We start from the raw sequence: 19682 nt of genomic DNA, 5'->3' as shown, positions 1-19682 counted from the left end.
CCGCCACACTCACGCATTTCCTCCACCCTGGCTTGGACTGCTAGACTGAAAGGCCGCTTTCATGAATGGCACCGGCATGGTAGCAGTTAGTGGGAGTCTTTCGAAATGCCTCGTCAAAACGGCCTGGGCCATTACAGGTCAAAGGTCACCAGGGTTTCAGATGCCATTAGTCATTGGCTGTTTATTGCTGGAACCCCGGGATGTCAGCACACTGATCACCCATGGCAACCTGGGCGAGGTGCAGTGTCACAGGCTTGGCAGGGAGCCTACTTCTCATGCTTCCATTTCACATTCATAACATGGGCTGCTCAAATCCTCATGACACTCGAATTCCATAATGTGGAAAATATAAATCAAAATATTGAGGTGTACAGTGAGAGCTCAATTTAGCTTTGGCTCGCTGTATATATGTATTGTCTTTACATACAGTACATATGACAAGAAAAAGTCTATTCATATTAATATTTGTAAATTCAATTTAGCAGCCTAAGGCCTCTGATTATTTCTTAATGTTGTGTAAGTGGCAGTCAGAATTGGAGGCGCCACAAAATTAAAACATGAAGAGCTTTGCAGACAGCATACGCCAATGGATGGCCTGCTTTGGCCCAGCAGTGTGACTGGAGATTTTGTTCTTTAATTTTTTCTTTGCTTTTTTTGTATTTTATTGTTGTTGTTGAGGTTGTTGTTGTTGTTTACTTGTTTTACCTTGCACAAGTTTTAATGCCTTTTGTTTAGAAGTGATTGAGGAACATTTGGGACTAATGAGTTAATACTTATTAAAAGTCACTGGCAAAATGGCACAGCTGAGTCAATTCATCCACATTCGCTCCCCATTGAGTTGTGATGCATCCCGGTCCCACACCTTGGAGTGAAAACATCATCAATTACAAGACTGACAGGCCCCTGGGACTTAGTGGAAGGAGCTCTTTGGGGGTAGTCTTTGTGGACCAAAAAACCCACCGGTATTCAGCTGCATTCATCATTCTCAACCCTTGCACACTGACAGAGTAAATGGCAGGGCTTGCTATCAGAGAACGAATTTTAAAAAAAGGATTGGCACCAACCAGATTGATGTGGGAAACCAGGTCTGACACTGCTGTCATTCCAACAAGTTTGTTTGAAAGGGCATCTTGAGGGTGATTGATTGCTCTGGATACTTCCAACCTCAACAAACCTACTGTAGGCTGACACATTAAGAAAGTTTAAAACTAAATCTTATTGCTGGAAGGTGGAAAGAGTAGTTTCTCTCTCTCTCTCTCTCCCCCCCCTCTAAAGTCCCAGAAGGGCATTTAGATTTCAATTTGAGTAAACTTTGAACTCCCGAAGAGAGCAAATGCAGAACAGAGTTGGGACATTATTTCTGTTCAGCGTATGCCTTTGTGTGCCAGCCAGCTTTTGTAAGAGTGAGAATTTTACAAAGCACAAGGTTGGTCAACGTTCTCTCTGATTTGCCGTCTGATTCCCCTCAGTAGATGCTCAGCAGTGGCAGGACTGGAGAAATGGGACTGTCCATGCCTCTTTGCTTTATCTGAGCCTCGGGGTTCCAGTAATGTAGTTTAATAGCGTTGTTCAAATAAACAGGGATTCTGTGAAAGCCTTTATCTCAGTGCTGGTGCTAGTTATCACTCTGTTGTGCCTTTTTCATTAACAGCTGCATGTGAAGAGTTAGCAGGAGTTAGTGGCAGCTGATAACCTTTGTATGTTAGTTCAGTTAAACGTTATTGGACTGACAGCAGTAGACAAACATTGCCAGGCCTAGTAGGTGTGAAACAGCAGTAGGCCTTTATTATGTGGGAATAGTAATTTGTAAATTCCAATAACCCCCCCTCTCAAAATTACAACTGTGTTTAGGTGTGGCAGCCCCCCCCCCCCCATTTATTTCGTAGGAAAAGAAAATCCTACAGTATCGTTGAAAAGCTGGCAGCAATACTCAGCAGTTTCTGGAAACTTATTAAAAGAAAACGTGCCTCTGCTGGAAGGGTCCCACAGGGCAGTGTCATTACAGCGTCACCATGCCAGCTCTCAGCAATTTGGCCGTTACGGGCATTTCTGCCCTTGTCTTTCGCATTATGGCTTTGCCACGCGTTCTGTTCCAAAATGCATAAAGGCGAGTGTTATTTCTAGGACAGATAATTGAACATTAATACTCGTTGACATTGTTGTTTGGATGTGTCAACCTGACAGGGCCGATGTGCTTACATCTGCTGATAGGCTGCGGACGAGGGCTGTGTTTGTCAGCTCAGACCCCGGGCCTCACTGCAGCAGATTCTTGGATGATGCAGCCATTAATCATGAGCTGCCATCTTGGGCTGACACATCTTCTAAAAATGTCCTGTTAGCATGTTCTTGTGGGCTGCTCTGCAAACATCAGACATGGCTACAAAGCAATCTGTTACTTAAGGCTCTACCTGTTTCTTGGATTGTACTAAAGATCTCTTGCTCTCTCTCCTCCTGACTTTTCTAAATTAATACAATATATAAAGGGTGGTAGATAGATAAATAGATACATGTTATACTTGTGAATGTGTTTTTGTTTCTGTGTGCATTTGTATATGTACTTATGTGATATATATATATATATATATATATATTTAAAACTATTTTGGTATTTATATAATTCACTCTTCTGCAATGTTGTGTCTTTGATGTCTGCATTGTTTTATGTGTTACTATTTATCCTACCATGGAAAATGTAGTTCAGGTTCTTGTGCTCAGCAGCTCAGTGCATTTTGTTCCACCAGTTCTACTCACTCAGCAGGTTTCTCCACCGTTGGAGTTCACTCTTCTTGGGGGTTGGTTGTGGATATTAAGGCATCAGCTAGCTAATTAACATGTGCGTGTTAGAATAGCCCAGTTTTCAGTTAACTTCCATCTACTTACAATGACAATCATGCATGCACAGTCAAATTATATTTGTTTCTCAGGTACACTATAATGGTACATTATAATGCCATTTGTGCTCCTGGATAGCGAATTTTTTTTGCGTGTTTGTTTTTAATTTAATCCAACACCAATCTATTAAAATGTAATCTGTGATGTATTTCAAATACTGAACTATTCTTTTGTTCAGAGTAAATATGAAGTACGCATTTAACTTCCCCCCAAGTATCACTTTGCAGTACAGTCAGCAAGTGTGTTACCAGGCTTTTTTTAAAGATAAGCTTATAAGCTGGATAAGCAGAAATAACACTTTGAATGTATACAGACAGTTGTTAACACAACTATCTTCGACAAAGATAAATTAAATGATTTTATGCCATCATCTGTAAATCTGTAAATTGTTTAATGGATCTAGTATCACAGCCGTGTTGAATCCTAGACCCTTTTAAAATGCCTTTATCTTTGCTGCCATTGATTGCTCCCCAGCAAAACAATAGAAACCAGCACTGGGGAATATTAACTCTCAACATCGTTCTTATTCTGCTAAATAGCAGCTAAAGTAAGCAAGTATTGAATTATTAAATATGTATTCCACATTCTCTTAAAATAATGGACCCTGGCATATTTACCTCAACATGGTTGTTGAAGAACTAGTGCAGGAAGAACAGTATCATGTGCGTGCTAGAAAGCCCTTTGATGTTTTCATTATTTTAATCACTTCAGTATCTTTCTCTGGTAAGTATGTTGCAGTTGTCCGTCTCAAAATGAACATGCATTGTTTCGTGAAATTGTAAACTGATGAATATTAACTGAAAGTAAATATTTATCTTGGGTAATGTCTTCTAGAGGTGAGTTGCCAAAGGCATCCAGTGTGGCTCTAAACAAACAGCTCTCTCAAGAATGGTGCGAGTTGTTTTTGTTCCTTCCTTCCTTCTTTTTGTATTCAGAATGGGCTTAATATTTGAATAGCTGCAGTGGAGAAAACAACAGTGTTAAGGAGCTGCTTGTGTGTTTGTTACACCAGATTAAATCAATGATTTGTAAAGCGTTGAGCTGATGGAGAAAAGTACTCTAAAAATGAGCTTTACTGTTGGAGTTGAAAACCTTTGGTGGAGAGGAAAGGATTCTTCATTCAGCTGTTAAGCGCTCCTCCTTCCTCTGGTTCTTTCATCCAAAGCATTGAACGGGCATAAGGGAGCAATTGCAAAATACCTTTACCTACTTTTAACTCTTTTCCATCCCCTGACAAAGTTTATTTTCCCTGCGGGCCCTTAAAATGAGCATTAATTAAAATAGTGAGGGCAAAAGGGTAATTATGATAATAACATAATAATATCGGTGGGTTATTAGAATTTTCTGTGGTCCTGAAATTGCTTCCTTTGAGTATCGCATTTCAGTGGCATTAAGTAAAGTATAATTTCCTTGAAAGTAAAGTAAATGGAATAGATTCCCCAGCAAGGTGTAATATTGTAACCTAATTCCCTTATCATCGCATGCATGTTGTGTTTGGGGTTTTAGGTTCATATGTTACAGATTTAAGTTTGGGGGTGTAGTCAAGCATGACCGCCTAAACGTCAGTCAATGGTTGTGTCATGGTGGAGGATTTGCTGTTTAAAGATTAAACTTTTGAGATGCACTCTGGGACGACACAAAACAAAGACTGTTAAGACTCGCTTACTTTTTACCGTGACTCAATACAGGCCCGACCAGTATGTATTTGCATAGTTTGCCGTTCGTTTGTTTGGCAAGGGCAGGGATCCTGTAATAGGAAAGCCCGGGATTTCTGCAAGCTACTGCTGCTACCTGCTTGCTGTGCTCAAATCCATGTCCCTGTAGATATTAATGTCCCCTGCAGACTGCTGGCAGCCTGCTTCCAGCTGTGGCAGGCATGGCGCACTGAATTGCTTTTGAATGTTCTTTACTCAAATAGGCAGTAATTACAAGCTTAAAGAGGTTTAGTGGTCCAGTAAACTACATAATCACCCCTGAATTAGCCCAGACTCATCAGTTGCAGTCCAGCAGGCTCAAGTCACTGTTTGCATGCAGTCCTTATTACATAGCAACCTAAGCAGCAGGTGTGGAACAGCAAGCATCCCCCTTAAATACCGCTTTCTGCTGGGGACAATGATCTCTAATGAGATACGGCTATACTCCTGTAGCTGTTCGACTGGGAAAATTAACACTCGTAAGGATGAACATCAGCTCCCAAAGATGCTGGTCTTTATGAGGGGTATGAGAGCCCAGGGTTGTCCTCCACTGTCTCATGGACGTTGCCCCGTTTCTGGCGGTTCTGTTGCTCCCCGGCCACCACCTCGTCACAATGCGCGCTCTCGTATGATTCGGCGTCAGCAGACAACACTTGTGGAGAGCAGGTACGAGCCGAACGCTTCCCTCCCAAGGCCAAACATGGATGGAAGTGCCTTATCAGATCCGGTTAGTTCCCCCCAAAGTTTTATTTTTAGTGAGACGTCTTGTTATCTGGGAAGGCCAGGCTTGGCGATTGTTTACCCTACACCTCCTGTGTGCGGTATAGTGGTCAATGCTATCGGCAGATAGGGGAGAAAAAAACGGGATGTCGGTCTGTTGGGTAAATGGTTGTGTTTAATTTATGTTGAATTCCATGTCATGTGAAGCGCCGTGGCCTTTCAGTTAACTGCTCTGAGGTTTACTCGAGCACAGTTATTCACTTCTTCAGCACTGTATTTTCCCTCCCTTCTCTGCACTCATTTTCTTTCACTTTCTGCAGATTTCACTGCAGATTTCACTTCAATGTATATTCACGACTGTATGACCCTTGACTGCTCATTATAATAGTAAATTATATTCTGTTGTTCTTCTGCCCTAATAATCTGAAGAGTATTTATTTTGATGCATTCACAGATCTTGCCAGCTGTATAATATTCCCCACTCTTATATTTTAATTACATGATTATGTTTAACACTGTTTCCAAGCCAACGTGATATATACAGTACCCATAGGCGCAGTCTCTAAGTTGGTCAGTAAACCAACAAAATATGTGTTTAAATTAGGACTAATTAGTATATTAGATAGAAGATTGTAGATCTCTTTTTAAATGTATTTATTTCCGCAAGTACTACTGCAACTGAACGATAAACACTTGTGACAGTGAAGGTATAAAATAAGCTCTGGTGTGAAATGACTTTAACGTTAAAATGAATCATGCACATTATGGATGTTGTTGCTGCAGTACCCCACTTACCTTACATTATTATCTGCACATGAATGACTTCAGTAGCAGGGAAATTGCAAACAATTAGAAAACTAGCAGCCATGTTTTGAATGCTGCATCAAGTTCCTTCCTTTTTAAGTTACCAAAACGAGCCTCTTTCATTCCCAACATCATCCTTTTTCATTCCTTACATCATCGTTCAAATGAAGGATAGTGCTGTGAGGCTATGCCTACGCACCAAAGAATTTGATTTCTACTTTCTTCACAATGCACATTCATAAGAGGGTATTCTTCTTTTCTTAGTTGCTTTTGGTGGTGTTATCTCTATAGGATAGACCATGTTTCCGTCTTGCAATGTTGGAATCTGATGTTGTAACAATGCTCTTATGGTACTGTGTTACTATTATCAATGTGTCCAAGAGAACGGGTGCTTTCATGGTGGAATGCCATTTTCTTATCTAAATATTTAAGGCAGCCTCCCTCGGCTTGCTTAAAATGAGTATTCCTTTTAGCATGCTACAAAGAAGACAGTTTCAAGTCAAGCACAGAAGGCCCTGTTCTCGGATGCTGGTAAATAGAGAGTTAATGTAAGCAGAGAACGAGTAGGAGGGACAGTAAACTTCAATTCTAATCCTGTTTATTTAGGAGCCATACCAAAAAAGATTGATTTTACTTGGTGGGGGTGGGGTGGGGGGATTCATGATACTAGATGCCAGCCAAAAAGTTACTGGATCAAGCCAAAAGCATTCCTTGGGGGGCACTGGGTTTCCATGTGGATTAAGGGAAAGAAAGGCTGAGGTGAAAACAAGCATGAGACCTAACTGAAACTGAAAAGCTAAACTGTCAATATGGAAGCATTACTGTAGTTTGAAAACATTTGACAAGGCTTGGGTGAAGAGACCTTCTCTTTGAAAGAGGGGGAGAGACCTTTGAAACAGAAGAGGTGGGGTGTAAAACTAGTTCCTTTTACTTTTATAAAACCTAAAAAAAATAGGCCCCTGACAATCCTATATTGTCTGTCTTTAACTTTAGCTCATACTTTTGTGTTTTTGTCAGAACTGAAGTCAAATGTTTGATGTCAGCAGCCATGTCCCAATGCCTAGAATTGTCAATATCAATTGCTAATATGAGGATACTCATTATCTGTACTAGAATGAAGAAGCCTTCTTTTATTAAGTTTTTATTTTTTTTAACTGGAAAATCAAATATGTAGTCTAATCTTTATACGCTCTCTGTAGTCGCCACTGAAAAATAAAGTAAGCACTGTTTTCACCACACACCCGTGTTATTAAATTAATCTGGCATGGAAAGTGTCTTTAATCTGCATCACTCATGGTAAAATAAAAAGAGACCGTTCCTTAAATAGAAAAATTATAATAACTCTTTTGATAATGGGGGAGGGGGACAGAATGAAGGGTGGGTTGCAATTAAGTAGTTAAATAGAACGAAAATAAATGTTCGAGTCAGTTTTAGGGAGGATTTTTTCATTTCATACCAGAGTTTACCTCAAGGTCAGCTTATATTAATGCATTCAACTAAGCTGCGGAGGAGGAGAGATGGAGGAAAAGGGATAAAAGAACTTCCGAAATTGTTCTCCCAACACATTGAGCCAAGTAGCAGAGCGCTGCCTTGATAAGGGACAAGTTGGATATTTTCCAAGGGTCCTCCTGCTGTATCACTCTGTGCTGCCCTGTTCCAAAACCTATCCAAAAATAACTTGATTATGAACTTTCTTCTTCTTCTTGTTCTTCTTCTTCATCATGTGATGTATTTCTGTTGCCCTGAAGGACCTTGCTGGAATGAGGCTTTTACCCCTGTTGGTTTCCTAAACGTTCTTCAGTGTTTTTACCAGCCAGTGTCGCATTAAATTTGAAGTGTGGGAGTCCTGAGAGAGCGCAGGGACTATATAGCTGGCCATTATCTCCATGACAGTCTGCGAGCAGGATTATTTTGAAATTCTGTGCAACCCTTACCATGCGCTGTCAGAGCGGCTAAGACAGTCGGGGAGGGAATGTTATTGATACTTGGTTACACAGGAAGATAAGATAGAAAAAGTGTATCACTGTCCTGGCATCCATGACTGCAGACACTGGTGGAAATTCTGATGAAAGAAGTACATTTGGACAAGGAGTATCATTAAGATAGGAGTCTGGAAAGTTTCCATTTTTCCTTTAGATGTTTTTTTGTGTTTGTTTTCTTGTTCTTTTTTTTTGCCTTTTCTGCAAAGCATCACTTAAGCCAAAGAAAAACACTTAAACTTCAAATTATTGCCAAGACAGAAATTATTCTTAGGCAACAGCATCAACAACAACAACTTTGTTTTTTAATTAAACTAAAGAACAAAGTGTCTTAGACAACATGATCCTTGTCCTATTGGGATGTCACTGATTGTGGACCTATATCATTTGATAATTGAATATATACTACTTACTGCTCAAAAACTATTAGGAAGCAAAGGTGATGGTATGTGGAATTTATATACAAACCTGTTGTACGGCTGCCTGTCACATAAATCACAAATCTTGAAAATCTAAAATCAAGCACAAGGTTTCAGTTTCTGTGAACCCTAGAGTCATATATCCTTTCAAATTTGCCTGGAAAGTGTTGGGATATTTTAGCCTTTCCAAAAAGCGAGTGGGACTTTTATTTAGGCCAAACTATTTTGCCTTAGTTGCTTGACTTTCCACCTTTTCCCACAGTATTTAGCGTTCTTTTCTCCCTGAATGCACGTGCTCGGGATTAATCCTGTGAAGATTTAGCCTGACCATTTTTATTTTGCGGAGTGAATTATGACTCCGTCTTCGCCAAAGTGTACGCATAGATCCCGATACAGAGTACTGCGACAAGATGGTTGTTTGTTCCTGGTCCCTTTGCTTGCTCTTCCTCAGTTGTTCCCTCCCATAAAAATATTGAGATGTGAGTTTGCTGTGCTGTCCCACTTGGTTGCCTGTCTCCACTTCCTCAGTTTCCCATCCCAATTGATTGTTTGCAAATAGTTAAACTTTAAAGAGATAATGGTATGAGGCTAGCACAGACAACAAATTAGAGCATCCAAATCATCTATTATTGGACAACGGTAAAATGTGACTCAGATAAGTTGAGGTGATTGTGGTGATAATGGGTGTTTGATAAGTGACATAGATGTTAAATATTTAAGCAGTAGCTGGCTTGTCAGCTCAGATTGTGAGAAAGAAACAGTGCTGCAGCCAAATGTCCAACTACGCAAACATGCTATGGGAAAAGTAGCAGACCCCCCCACCCCCAGAAAAAAATCAATAGAGGTTTTAAATTCTCAAAAAAAAAAAGAGGAATTTCTAGTGATAAGGCAGTGAAAGCTTTTCTTTACTGTCTTTGGGAAGGAGTTGAAGAAAAAAAAACAGCAACAGCTTCCTCTCATCATACACTCCTTTGTTGTGATGTCTGGCAAAATGTCTTGTCCAGGCCTTCGAGGCTGTGGGTGGGATAGTAACAGAACAGGCAATATTTGTATAGTGTCCTCGCCGATGGCATATTGGTTCATCTTCAAGTCATGAGGTACTCCTTTTTTATTGTTTTTAAAATTATTTTTATTGGAAAGAAGCAAGAAAAGAAAAAAAACAGATTCTCAAGCACTGTTTAAAAAAAAAAAAAAGCTTTGACCCTATAATAAATTTGAGAAGAGGGTTACATATTTTCTTTTAAAGAAAGAAAAAAAAAAAAGAACTTAGATGAAAACTAATTGCACGAAGTCATGGCATTCATGTGATTAGAACAATTATATTTGTTTCAGAAACAGTCTGAAGTGCTCTAAGCCAATTGTCAGAGTATTAAGCGATCAGATGACTCTAAATAAACCATGCCTCAGGAATGTTGTTTTCTCACATTTTTAAGAAGTCATTTTCCTTACACTGACTTCATTATTGCAATGGCTAAAATTACCCCAGTACACTGTGAAAAGAAAATCCTAAACATTGGAAATTGCTCTATGGAGGCAAGAATTCTCCATTCCAGTAGCTGGAGGCAACATTGCAATTATAACTTTCTGCATGAAATTAGACACAGTTTGTTCCAATTACCTACAATCAGATCACATGAAAATGACAGAGAAGAATGATACAAAATATTAAACTTTTTTCCCCCCAGTTTCCTGTAAATAAACTCGGTAAAAAAAAACATTTCTGACATACCAGTTCATTATCTTGGTATGAAAACGGAGCACAGTGGCAATAATTATCATTGCCAAACCTGCGTTCCTCGTTTTGCATTCATAACACATTCACCTTGCATCCAGAGTAAACTGCACTAACGTATTTTGGAAGCGACTATGTCATAAGGGCATATTTTCAAAAGACGAAAGGGAAAGGAACTTGGCTTTGGGATTTGGATTTGCAGTCTGGTTTCGGATTCAAAAGTTTAAGAAATAAAACTTCTTAAGTGCTTTCACAAGCTTTTGAAGACAGATTTGTTGTTAGGTTGATTCTGAAGCCAAGCAGGACATTAAAATTATGGTACAGAAACATTGATGATTATTTATGTTTTTCACACACACAAAATGTCTGCACTATATACAACGAACCATTAAATGAGACAGTATTTTACAAACAAATCTATTTCCTTTATTCACTATCTGTATTCATATCCAATGGCCATTTTTTGTGACTTGTGTATTTTTAAAACCGGTAGGAAATTACATTTTTATGTACTCTTTTTGTACTTGTTGGAAAGTGTGTCAAGCAGTCTTAGTGTGCTCTGACTGCTGCAAACTTGTGGGGTGATAGCTTTTAACAATACAGGTTCCTGAGTTTAATTTTCCTGCAGCTAATCCAGTGATGGTTTGGGAGGTAATGGTTTTATAGTGCTGGGTCTCAGACTGCCTCTGCTAACGCAGCAAGGGGTTGACCACTGACCCGTTTCATGAAGAGTCAGGCTGAAAATTGTCACCGTAAAGCAGTTTATTGTGTTGATGTAGCATATTATAAACACAGCCGCACAAATAAACAGCGCTCGACTGCTGTGAAAGTTCGCTGTGCATTTCGATGTGAAACTGTTTGTGTTTTCAGTGCTGTAGTTGGTTAGTCTCTCTCTCTCTTTAAAATAAAAAAACAGGTATTAATGTGTTTTGTTCAGCCCACGTTCTCAGCAGTGCATGCATAGATTTTTGCATTTTAATACACTAAAAGCCTCTTGCTTTATTTATGAAAGTGCGCATTGCTGAAACTAAATCTGAAACTAGTTCCACTTGTTACAATAAAATATTTTCAAGGGCCCAGTTTTTTTATTAGGCTTCTTTTTTAAGTGTATAGAATTGTTTATTTTGTCTTGTTCTGTAAAATAATTTACATTGTATGTTTAGACCTAGTTTAATGACTGTTCTGTGTGTAGCAAAAATGAAAATGAAAAATGAAGACATCGTATAAAATTAAGCCAGACAGACACAGTAGAGCACTGCATATTTGTACAGTATATCTCAGAGAAAATGAAAGGCAGAGCTATTTTAATTTTTTGTAAATGCATCTTCTGTATTCCATTGCAAACCAATATTAAATATCACTCTTCCATCATGCACTCCAACTGCTGCTAAGAAATGAGCTTGTCTAGAATAAATTTGAGAGTGGTTTTTCAGCCGGTACCCTAATTAATGTAGCTGTTTCTACACTTCACTTAACTTTATAATTGGCTTGCCTTTTGCTGCCATTAATTACATGATTTCATATTCCATTAATGATTCTAAGAAAGAGACACACCTCGCTTTTCACACTAATTAATGACTGCTTTGAGACTCCGCTTATAGCAGAGATATTACAAGCTATGTTTTATTTTTTTACTGCCAAATTTCTGTGTGTTTAATTAATGAAACTATTAATGAATTGATTTATTTATTTGTTGTTCTGTTATCTTTTAGCACCCTTACCCCTCAGAAGAACAGAAGAAGCAGTTGGCACAAGATACAGGCCTCACTATACTACAAGTGAACAACTGGTAAGTAATTTGGCTTTTGTGTTTACATGCAATCAATACTCCAGCCTCTGGCAACCTGCAGCTAATGATTTGAATTAATACAACCCCCCCCCCCCCCCGTTTTCCCATTTACTGTCTGCACTCCCTTGAAATCAATTAATCCAAAAGGGATATTGCCTGTAGAATTTTTCCAGTGATGGAGGACGTAAGTTTATTTATACAAATATGAATTCCCATCTAATTAATCCCCTTCCCCTCAGATAAGCCCCCACACCCACAGAAATCTTGCTTTGCGACGTTGTAAAAAAACGATAACAATAATAAAAAATGCACACTCCTTCTTGAATAGGAATTAGGCTATAAATTCTACTAACAAGAAATGTTTTGCAGCACCATGAAAGTGCCATAAGGTCCAGTTTTTAGGACCTTTTGCCCCTACTTATATTATCAGAGGGGGCTATCAATATACCCTCTGTTACCAAGTGTGTCTAATTAATTACCCACATTGTACGCAGAAGTGTTCATGGTAGGGAGAGGCTAGTGTGATTGAAGTCAGATGCTGTAAAAACCTTCAGAGCACAGGCAGAAACTCCACTGCAAGCTTGCCAGTGCTGACTTAAAAGTTTTTTTTCATCCCCCTCATTCAATAAGTGTCAGAGATTAATATTGCTAAGGCTCTGATTACATGGCCTAATCCATTTTGCTGAATAAATTGGGCCTTGATGTATGCATCACCTGCATTAACAAACCTTGCTGGGTTATAGAGACCAGAGGCCAATGGGAGAGATTTCAGATATATTAAACCCCATTACAGAAAATGTAATTTCTGTCAACATAATCCCGTGTATTGTTCAATTTAGTACCTCAGAGATGACTAGCTGCTTACAATATATTTGCCTTTGGAGGATTAATTTACAAAGTGCACTATCGGTAGGACACAGGCAGACTGACATAAGGGAAGCTTGTTGGGGTTATCAATTTCTATGACCTTACAGCATCCCATGGGAGATCAATTTTTCAGCTGTGTTAGACAGGGTTCTGGAGTCAGTATTCAGCCAGTCCCATTATCACTCGCTTTTTTTGTGTGTAGATGATTTCAATGCATCAATGTGAGGCTGATCAGGCCTCAAGTCTGAAATATTGTGACTGCTGAGCTTTTTGTGTTAATCTAAGGGGTATTAGCTATTAAACCTGCACGCCAGGATCATTCAGCTCCTCAGAATGTAATAGGAAAAAAAAAAGCGCACATCCATGGCGGGGATTTGGAGGGGGTTTCTAGTTTAGGAGGCGGTCGTTGTGTTCGGTCAGAGCCACAATTGGGTGTCTCCATGGCAACCCTAGTGATATTACCTCCTGACCTAGTGATGTAAAAGGCTGCTGCCCTAGAACTGCTTTTGCTTATTATAAACCAGTCAGAGGACAAACCCAAGCTTTATTTTTAACTGAAGGACAAAAAAAAGTCTCATTATGACTTTAGTTAGTAATAGCAGATAACTACCTGGCATGTTTTGATAAGCAGAAATTGAGATCCCATAGAAGTCTAATTACGCTGCTGACTGACTGCCTCATCATTCTTTGTTTGGTTTCTTTGCTGGAGTTCTCCTTCAATCAGGTTCACACCTTTTGGGATCACGATAACTCATAAATGACAGATTTGTCTGTGACTAGTCAGTTGTCAACACCCTAGCGTTTTATTTTTGCTACTTGAGGGAATATCATATCAAGAGACTTTAAAAGTTGTTGCAGTGTATCAAACAGATCATTCTGATTGTTTGAGAGTTTTATACATTTAATAACAATAAATACATAATCATATGATTTATATTTAGGTATGTGTATCTTTATATATACATATTGGATAAGAAGGATATGTATGTATGTGTGTGTGTGTGTATATATATATATATATATATATATATATATATATATATATAAATATATATATATATATACATACACACACACACACACACATATACACATATATATACTCAGTCTCTACCCTCCAATCTCCTAAAAGTTAACACACATGTACATTTTTTTATTATTAATGATGAGACACTGTAAATCACTGCTGTTGAGATTAAATAAAAATGCTAAAGGGCAGAATGGGTGCAGATCACTCATAAATTATTGGCAGGAACACAGCATGAGGGAATACAATAAATGTGTATATATATATATATATATTTAAAACACTCACACCCACACCCACTCTCTCTCTCACACACACACACACACACCGCATACCGCACAGCTATTGGGAGGAGAAGTGGTTTCTGGGTGTGGCTAGCCCAGCTTCACAATCAACACAAGGGAGAGAGAGAGTGGAGGGAGCGTAGCAGGCAGCTCCATTTGACTTTTGTGTTTGAACTGGCAAACTGCTCCCAGGTATTTGTTTATTGTCATAGCAAAGAACCACAATACTGAAAAATACAAAACAAAAACGGCAAGTGAATGGCATAACACCTTGTATCTTATCAGCTGTGATAAAGAAAGGTTTTGCCCTGCATACGTACACCTTTTCATTCAGCTTCATCAATCAGGTATTTACAGGGAAACACATCAGTTAACAAGATTGGCAACAGTTGCAGTGCAAATAATACCAGAGCACGGTGGCCTGAGATCAACACAGATTTATTGCCGCAGCAGCAAAGTTTAGTGTATTCATTGTTTTAAGTTGTGCTCTTGAGAGGGCTTTTGGAGTCATTAGGGATTTGGTGTGGTGGTGTTCAGCTTTGATCATGCTCAATCAGAAAGTTTGATCTTTTTTACCTGGTTTGTGAGAATCTGAATACAAAACAGCGTCATTTCCATAAAGCCCCAGACAGTTAATAGTAAAATCTGGAAGAACACCTATAGTGTAAATGGTGCATTGTGTTCTCAATAATAATTGTATTTGTAAAACTAGGCGCGTGTGTGTGTGCGGTGCAGACGTAGACTATAGAATAATAGATTATATTCATCATAATATAGAATAATATAGAATGTGTGTATTTAATAAATACATATATGAAAGATAATATATTCTGTCAAATATACATTTAATAAAAAAAACTCCTTTTTAGGTTAATCCAACAGGTGATTGGAATGTGATTGTTTTTAAACCCTCTTATTTGTTCTTGGCAAGTGTAGAACACAGTCTAGTAGCAATAAACAGATTAAACCAGTGTCAGTGACTTGGCAGGCTGACAGATAAAATTGAAGCAATATAAAAAAAAAATCTTTGCAGATGAATGCAAAGCGGGGTGCTCGGTGTAACTGTAAAAGCGAAGACATTCTGAGAACACTTTATAAACACCAGTGATCTAAAATCAATTGAGGGGTCATCGGGTTTCACGTATTGTCCATTCTTTTCTTCCTGATGTAATTTAATAATACCTTTAAAGATGGTGTTTAAACATCAGCGATAGATTGTTTTGTCAATAAGGCTGCTTTTATGAAAGTCTTAAAAGCAGGAAGAGCAGATTTGTGGAAGTGTGGTCTGCTACTTTAGAAAAGTATCAGCTCGACCGTGTATCCTTTCCCCCGCTCGGCAGTCTGCACACAGAATGAGAAAGGAAGGAAAGGGCGATGAACTGGTGAAGTCATGGCTTACTCCAGCTGGATGTGAGCAATTAAACAATCACACACGTCTCTCTGGAAGGTCCCTGAGCCCCGTGTTTAAAGAACCCCGGTGACTTGTCACTTCATGAGATTTGCCAATGGAGAGGATTAAGGCACCAAAATTGCAAAGAGATACACTTTTTATAAGATTACATTCAAATTGTCTTTTATTGCGATTACGTTTGATCAAGTCTTAATTGTAGCCTGAACAGCACTGACATAATTTGCATGGGAGCGCATTGAGGGCTTTGAAAGAAGGGGGCTTCTCCAAGACATTTTTTGGTCTCCAGTGCTTTGCAGGTGTGTTTGGGAGCCTCTTTAAATTTAACTCCGTGCCCTGAAGCACTCATTCCAACCTTTTCTGTCAAGGTGGTTTAGCGTGAATCTATCTGGCCTCTAATGGCGTTTTAGACAAAATACACTCTTCACCCCGAGGTTACAGGGAAGCAAACAATGGGAATACTTATAGAAGTGAAAAACAGTGAGACAACCTTTACTTTCCTTTGAAAACCAAACTACTTAAATTCTTACATTTTTGGGTGACTTAAAAAAAAAAAGTAGCTTGTAGTTTCTTTCTTTCTTTTTTTTTTTGCAGGCCTGGTTTTGGTCTGTTCTTGTCAACGTTTTCTAGAGTGTTTGCACACAATTTGCCTTTCTGGAATTCAGTGCTTGCACAGACCTGATCTCCACCTATATTGTGTCAACAAGCGCTGAACAGGAGCGCGGTGTTTCTTCTGTGTGCCGAGTCGGTGCTCCAACAGGCAGAGAACTGTGCCCTTGGAGACCCCTTCTTCGCTTACATCACCAACTGCTCCGGGCTGAGCCAACAATAAACAGACAGCATTTTTGTGTGCGCTCCTTTTCTTTTTTCTTTCTGTTTTTCAATAAAAGACTTTGAATGCAGAGGGCAGTACTTCAAATGTATGGATTGATGATGATGATAATAAAATAATAATAATACTGAAAGGTAGAGACTAATAGACATAATCAGGCAGTTGTGCTGGAGTGCTGGTTTTGCATTGTTAAAGCTCTTGATGTGGATTATTAAAAGATTAGGGTGCCAGTGTAAAAAAATAAAGGCTTGGATTTAGGTAAGCAATTTGTTAAGGAACAATTTCATTCTTGATTAGCAATCACTGAGTGGTACTCTTTAACTGCGCGGCTTGCCTAAAGCTGAGGCTAAATGTTAATAATGTGCTTTTATGGCATTTGAAATGGCTGATAATTCAGGAAGAGAGACTTAGAAAGTGGAGTCTTTGAAGAGCCTGTGGAAGAAGTTTGCCCTGTGACTTCCACTTCTACAGGCTCACATGTTCAGAGGAGAAAATGCTTGGCAGGGAGCAGACATATTTTTGTGTGTGTGTGTTTGAAGTTTTTATATTTGTAATTGAAATAATCAGTGTTGAACAGTTTTGGTTTGTGTTGAATTAATACGGCCTTGTTTTTTAAAATCGTACCATTTTAGTATGGGGCAGCACGAATGGAGAGAAGAGCGATTATATTAATGAAATAGTGGAGAAATTCCTCTTGCTACTTTTTTTTTCCCTCTGAGAGTGCTGCCACGTTTCTGTGTGGAGAGTGTGACTGCGCATAAAGGGACTTAAAGGTGTCTAAGCACAGACTTACAAATATGGGCACAGATAAAAAATAAATGCCTTATTTGAATAAAGCGGGTGCTGGTTTCTGCCCCAAGTCCTCTGTTTATCTTCCTTTATCCAGCTCTGAGGGAAGCGGTCTATTTGGAAAGGAAAAAAAGAAAAGAAAAGGATGGTGTACAGCAGTAATGGAGCCTCAGTCAGTTCTTAGATTAAAGCTAAAGGTTTTGTGAACTGCTGTGCCAGACTCAGAGAGAGAGGTGGGTAGGACCTCTTTATCGGCCAAGAAACTTGAATCCAAAACATTTTACAAGCCTACAGAAAGACTTCATCAGAAAAAAAAGTATAATTTTGAAGTGACGAGTAATTTTGTTTGCCTTCCAGTCCGTGGCTGATTTTGCCGCACACTGCTTGTCTGTAGCGTAGCGTGTGTGGATGCGTGCAGTCAGCGGCCACTGGGGCCTTATGCTGCCGTGTATTTCACTTTGGCAAGACCCCACTTGTAGCCAGTCCCTTTGACAAATGTTCCACTTCTGCCAGAGGAGTAGAATTGAGCTTAATGAAAAACCTAGTGATTTGTATGACTGATGGCCTCACTGAGCTTTGAGAAATTTCCAATATTATGTTTCTAAAGTGGGCAAGGAGCAGTGGCTGTGCCCTCTCTCTTGCTCCACCAGTGATGTATTGCAGTCCTGGCCTGTCTTCACCGCAAATGTAGAGAAGCAAACGAGGGCAGTGTTTGCCAAACATTACTTCATATGATTTGACTGCATGAACTTATACAAATTTCTTTCAGTGTTTTTAAAGCTTTATTTTAGTAAATGTAGCAAGCCAAATTTAATTGCATTAATTACAGCAATAAAGTGAACATTATGTTAATAAAAATAAAAATCAGGGAAAAGGGGTCATTTTGTAGGAGTTGACATTCTATAATGAATTATTTTTCCTGGTTCAGAAAAAGACAAGCATTTAAATAAATAAGTTTGAATGTTGTTTTGATGATTGTTTTTCTATTTAGTATTATTAGGTATTTATGTATAATGGTTAATCTCATTTAAGACCAAAAAGTCTGCTTCTAAATGACAGTTGTGCTGTTCATCCTAGACAATCTATTATCATTGCTATTGTGGCTTACCAGGCTTGTGTTTCTAACGTGTGGCAGAGGGGTGAGGAGTAACTCTGTGAAGTGAACTTCAGGAGAACTTCAGAGGTGTTTTAATGGAAATGCTTGGCTTGCTTTGGTGAGAGGAACTATGGGGGGTTGTGAGGAAAAAGTTTCCTACTGTTAAACAACAGTTGTTAATGCTGCCACAGGGATTAGGGTGACCCCTTGTTGTTTTTACCAAAAGCCCCTTTTGAGTTCACTGTTTTATTTAGGTTATAAGGATCTTCAGGAGAATGTTAAAGGTGATCTCCACATGGTGTGAGAATGAGGACCAGCTAGCCATGCTATATGTGGCACACGATTGCTTTCTTTCATCCAAAGAATTTGACAGGTGATAAAAATAAAAAAAACGAATAAATGTGTGTCCTTACAGTGCAGATATATATATGATTGGAAAATCTGGACAAACGTATTATTTTTTAAATAACAAATCTGGACAAACTTATTATTTTTTAAATAACGGAGAAAAACAAAAATAGGAATACAAATTATGAAAAAACCTGGAATTGGACAGATACAATGAAGAAAATATGGAGGAACCCAAACTCTGGGCTTGGCACATGGACTGGGTGAACCACAAAGGGTTACTGTGTATTGTTTATTAGCAACTCAGAGTTTCCCAATGAATAGCAATGAGTGATATTCAAACCAAACATCTGTTTTTGTAATTGCTCCATTTTTTTTTTTTTGCGGAAGTCATTATGCTCCGTTATGTATTCAGAGAAAGTCTACTTATTAAATACGTGCTGTTAAACAGATAAATAAAACACAATAAGATGGCATACGAAAAACAACCCCTGACTTCACCGACCTCATTGTGGGTGAAGTTACTCATCTTTCTCAGGAGAATTGTTGTGGAGAAGGCAATCGCCTCAAATACAAATAAAATAAACACTAAAATAAACTTTCTATAATATTGATTATAATTGAGTAAAACAGCTTGAGGAGGTCACCGGCCAATGCATTATCATAATAGATATGAGAGAGAAAACAGTGAACAGTAGATGTAAAACCTGCCTAATAATTAATAACTACATACACAGGCATATATAAATTTAAAAAAATGGTGCGACTGCTCTGTGATCATTACTAGGTAGGCTTAGGTTTTGTGAAGTGTATGCTAGAGGTTCACAGTTTATTTGCTATAATTGCACACAGTCTTGCAGGCCACTCCAACTCATTTGAGAACAGAGCCCTCTGCGCTGATTAGAAAGGCTGAGGGGGAGGGGGGTGTAAATGGAATTTTCGCAGCAAACAGCTGGACCAGTTTATTTAAACAGATACAGGGTTGAGGGGCTGACCTCAGAT

At 38.8% G+C, this 19682-nt stretch overlaps 1 protein-coding gene across 2 annotated transcripts in view; it reads left to right on the top strand.

Moving 5' to 3' along the window:
* The window catches only part of LOC136719176 (homeobox protein Meis1), a 62291-nt gene that overhangs the window by 33231 nt on the left and 9378 nt on the right, over window positions 1-19682 (top strand). For both annotated transcript variants that reach the window (XM_066697028.1, XM_066697029.1), the window contains exon 9: window positions 11953-12029. In XM_066697028.1, coding sequence (XP_066553125.1) covers window positions 11953-12029 — 77 coding nt within the window. The remainder of the gene's footprint in view (window positions 1-11952; window positions 12030-19682) is intronic.

Source organism: Amia ocellicauda, chromosome 23 (assembly GCF_036373705.1).
Source record: "Amia ocellicauda isolate fAmiCal2 chromosome 23, fAmiCal2.hap1, whole genome shotgun sequence".
Taxonomy (NCBI): domain Eukaryota; kingdom Metazoa; phylum Chordata; class Actinopteri; order Amiiformes; family Amiidae; genus Amia; species Amia ocellicauda.
The sequence above is the reverse complement of the archived record's forward strand: the minus strand, read 5'-3'. Positions and strand labels throughout refer to the sequence as shown.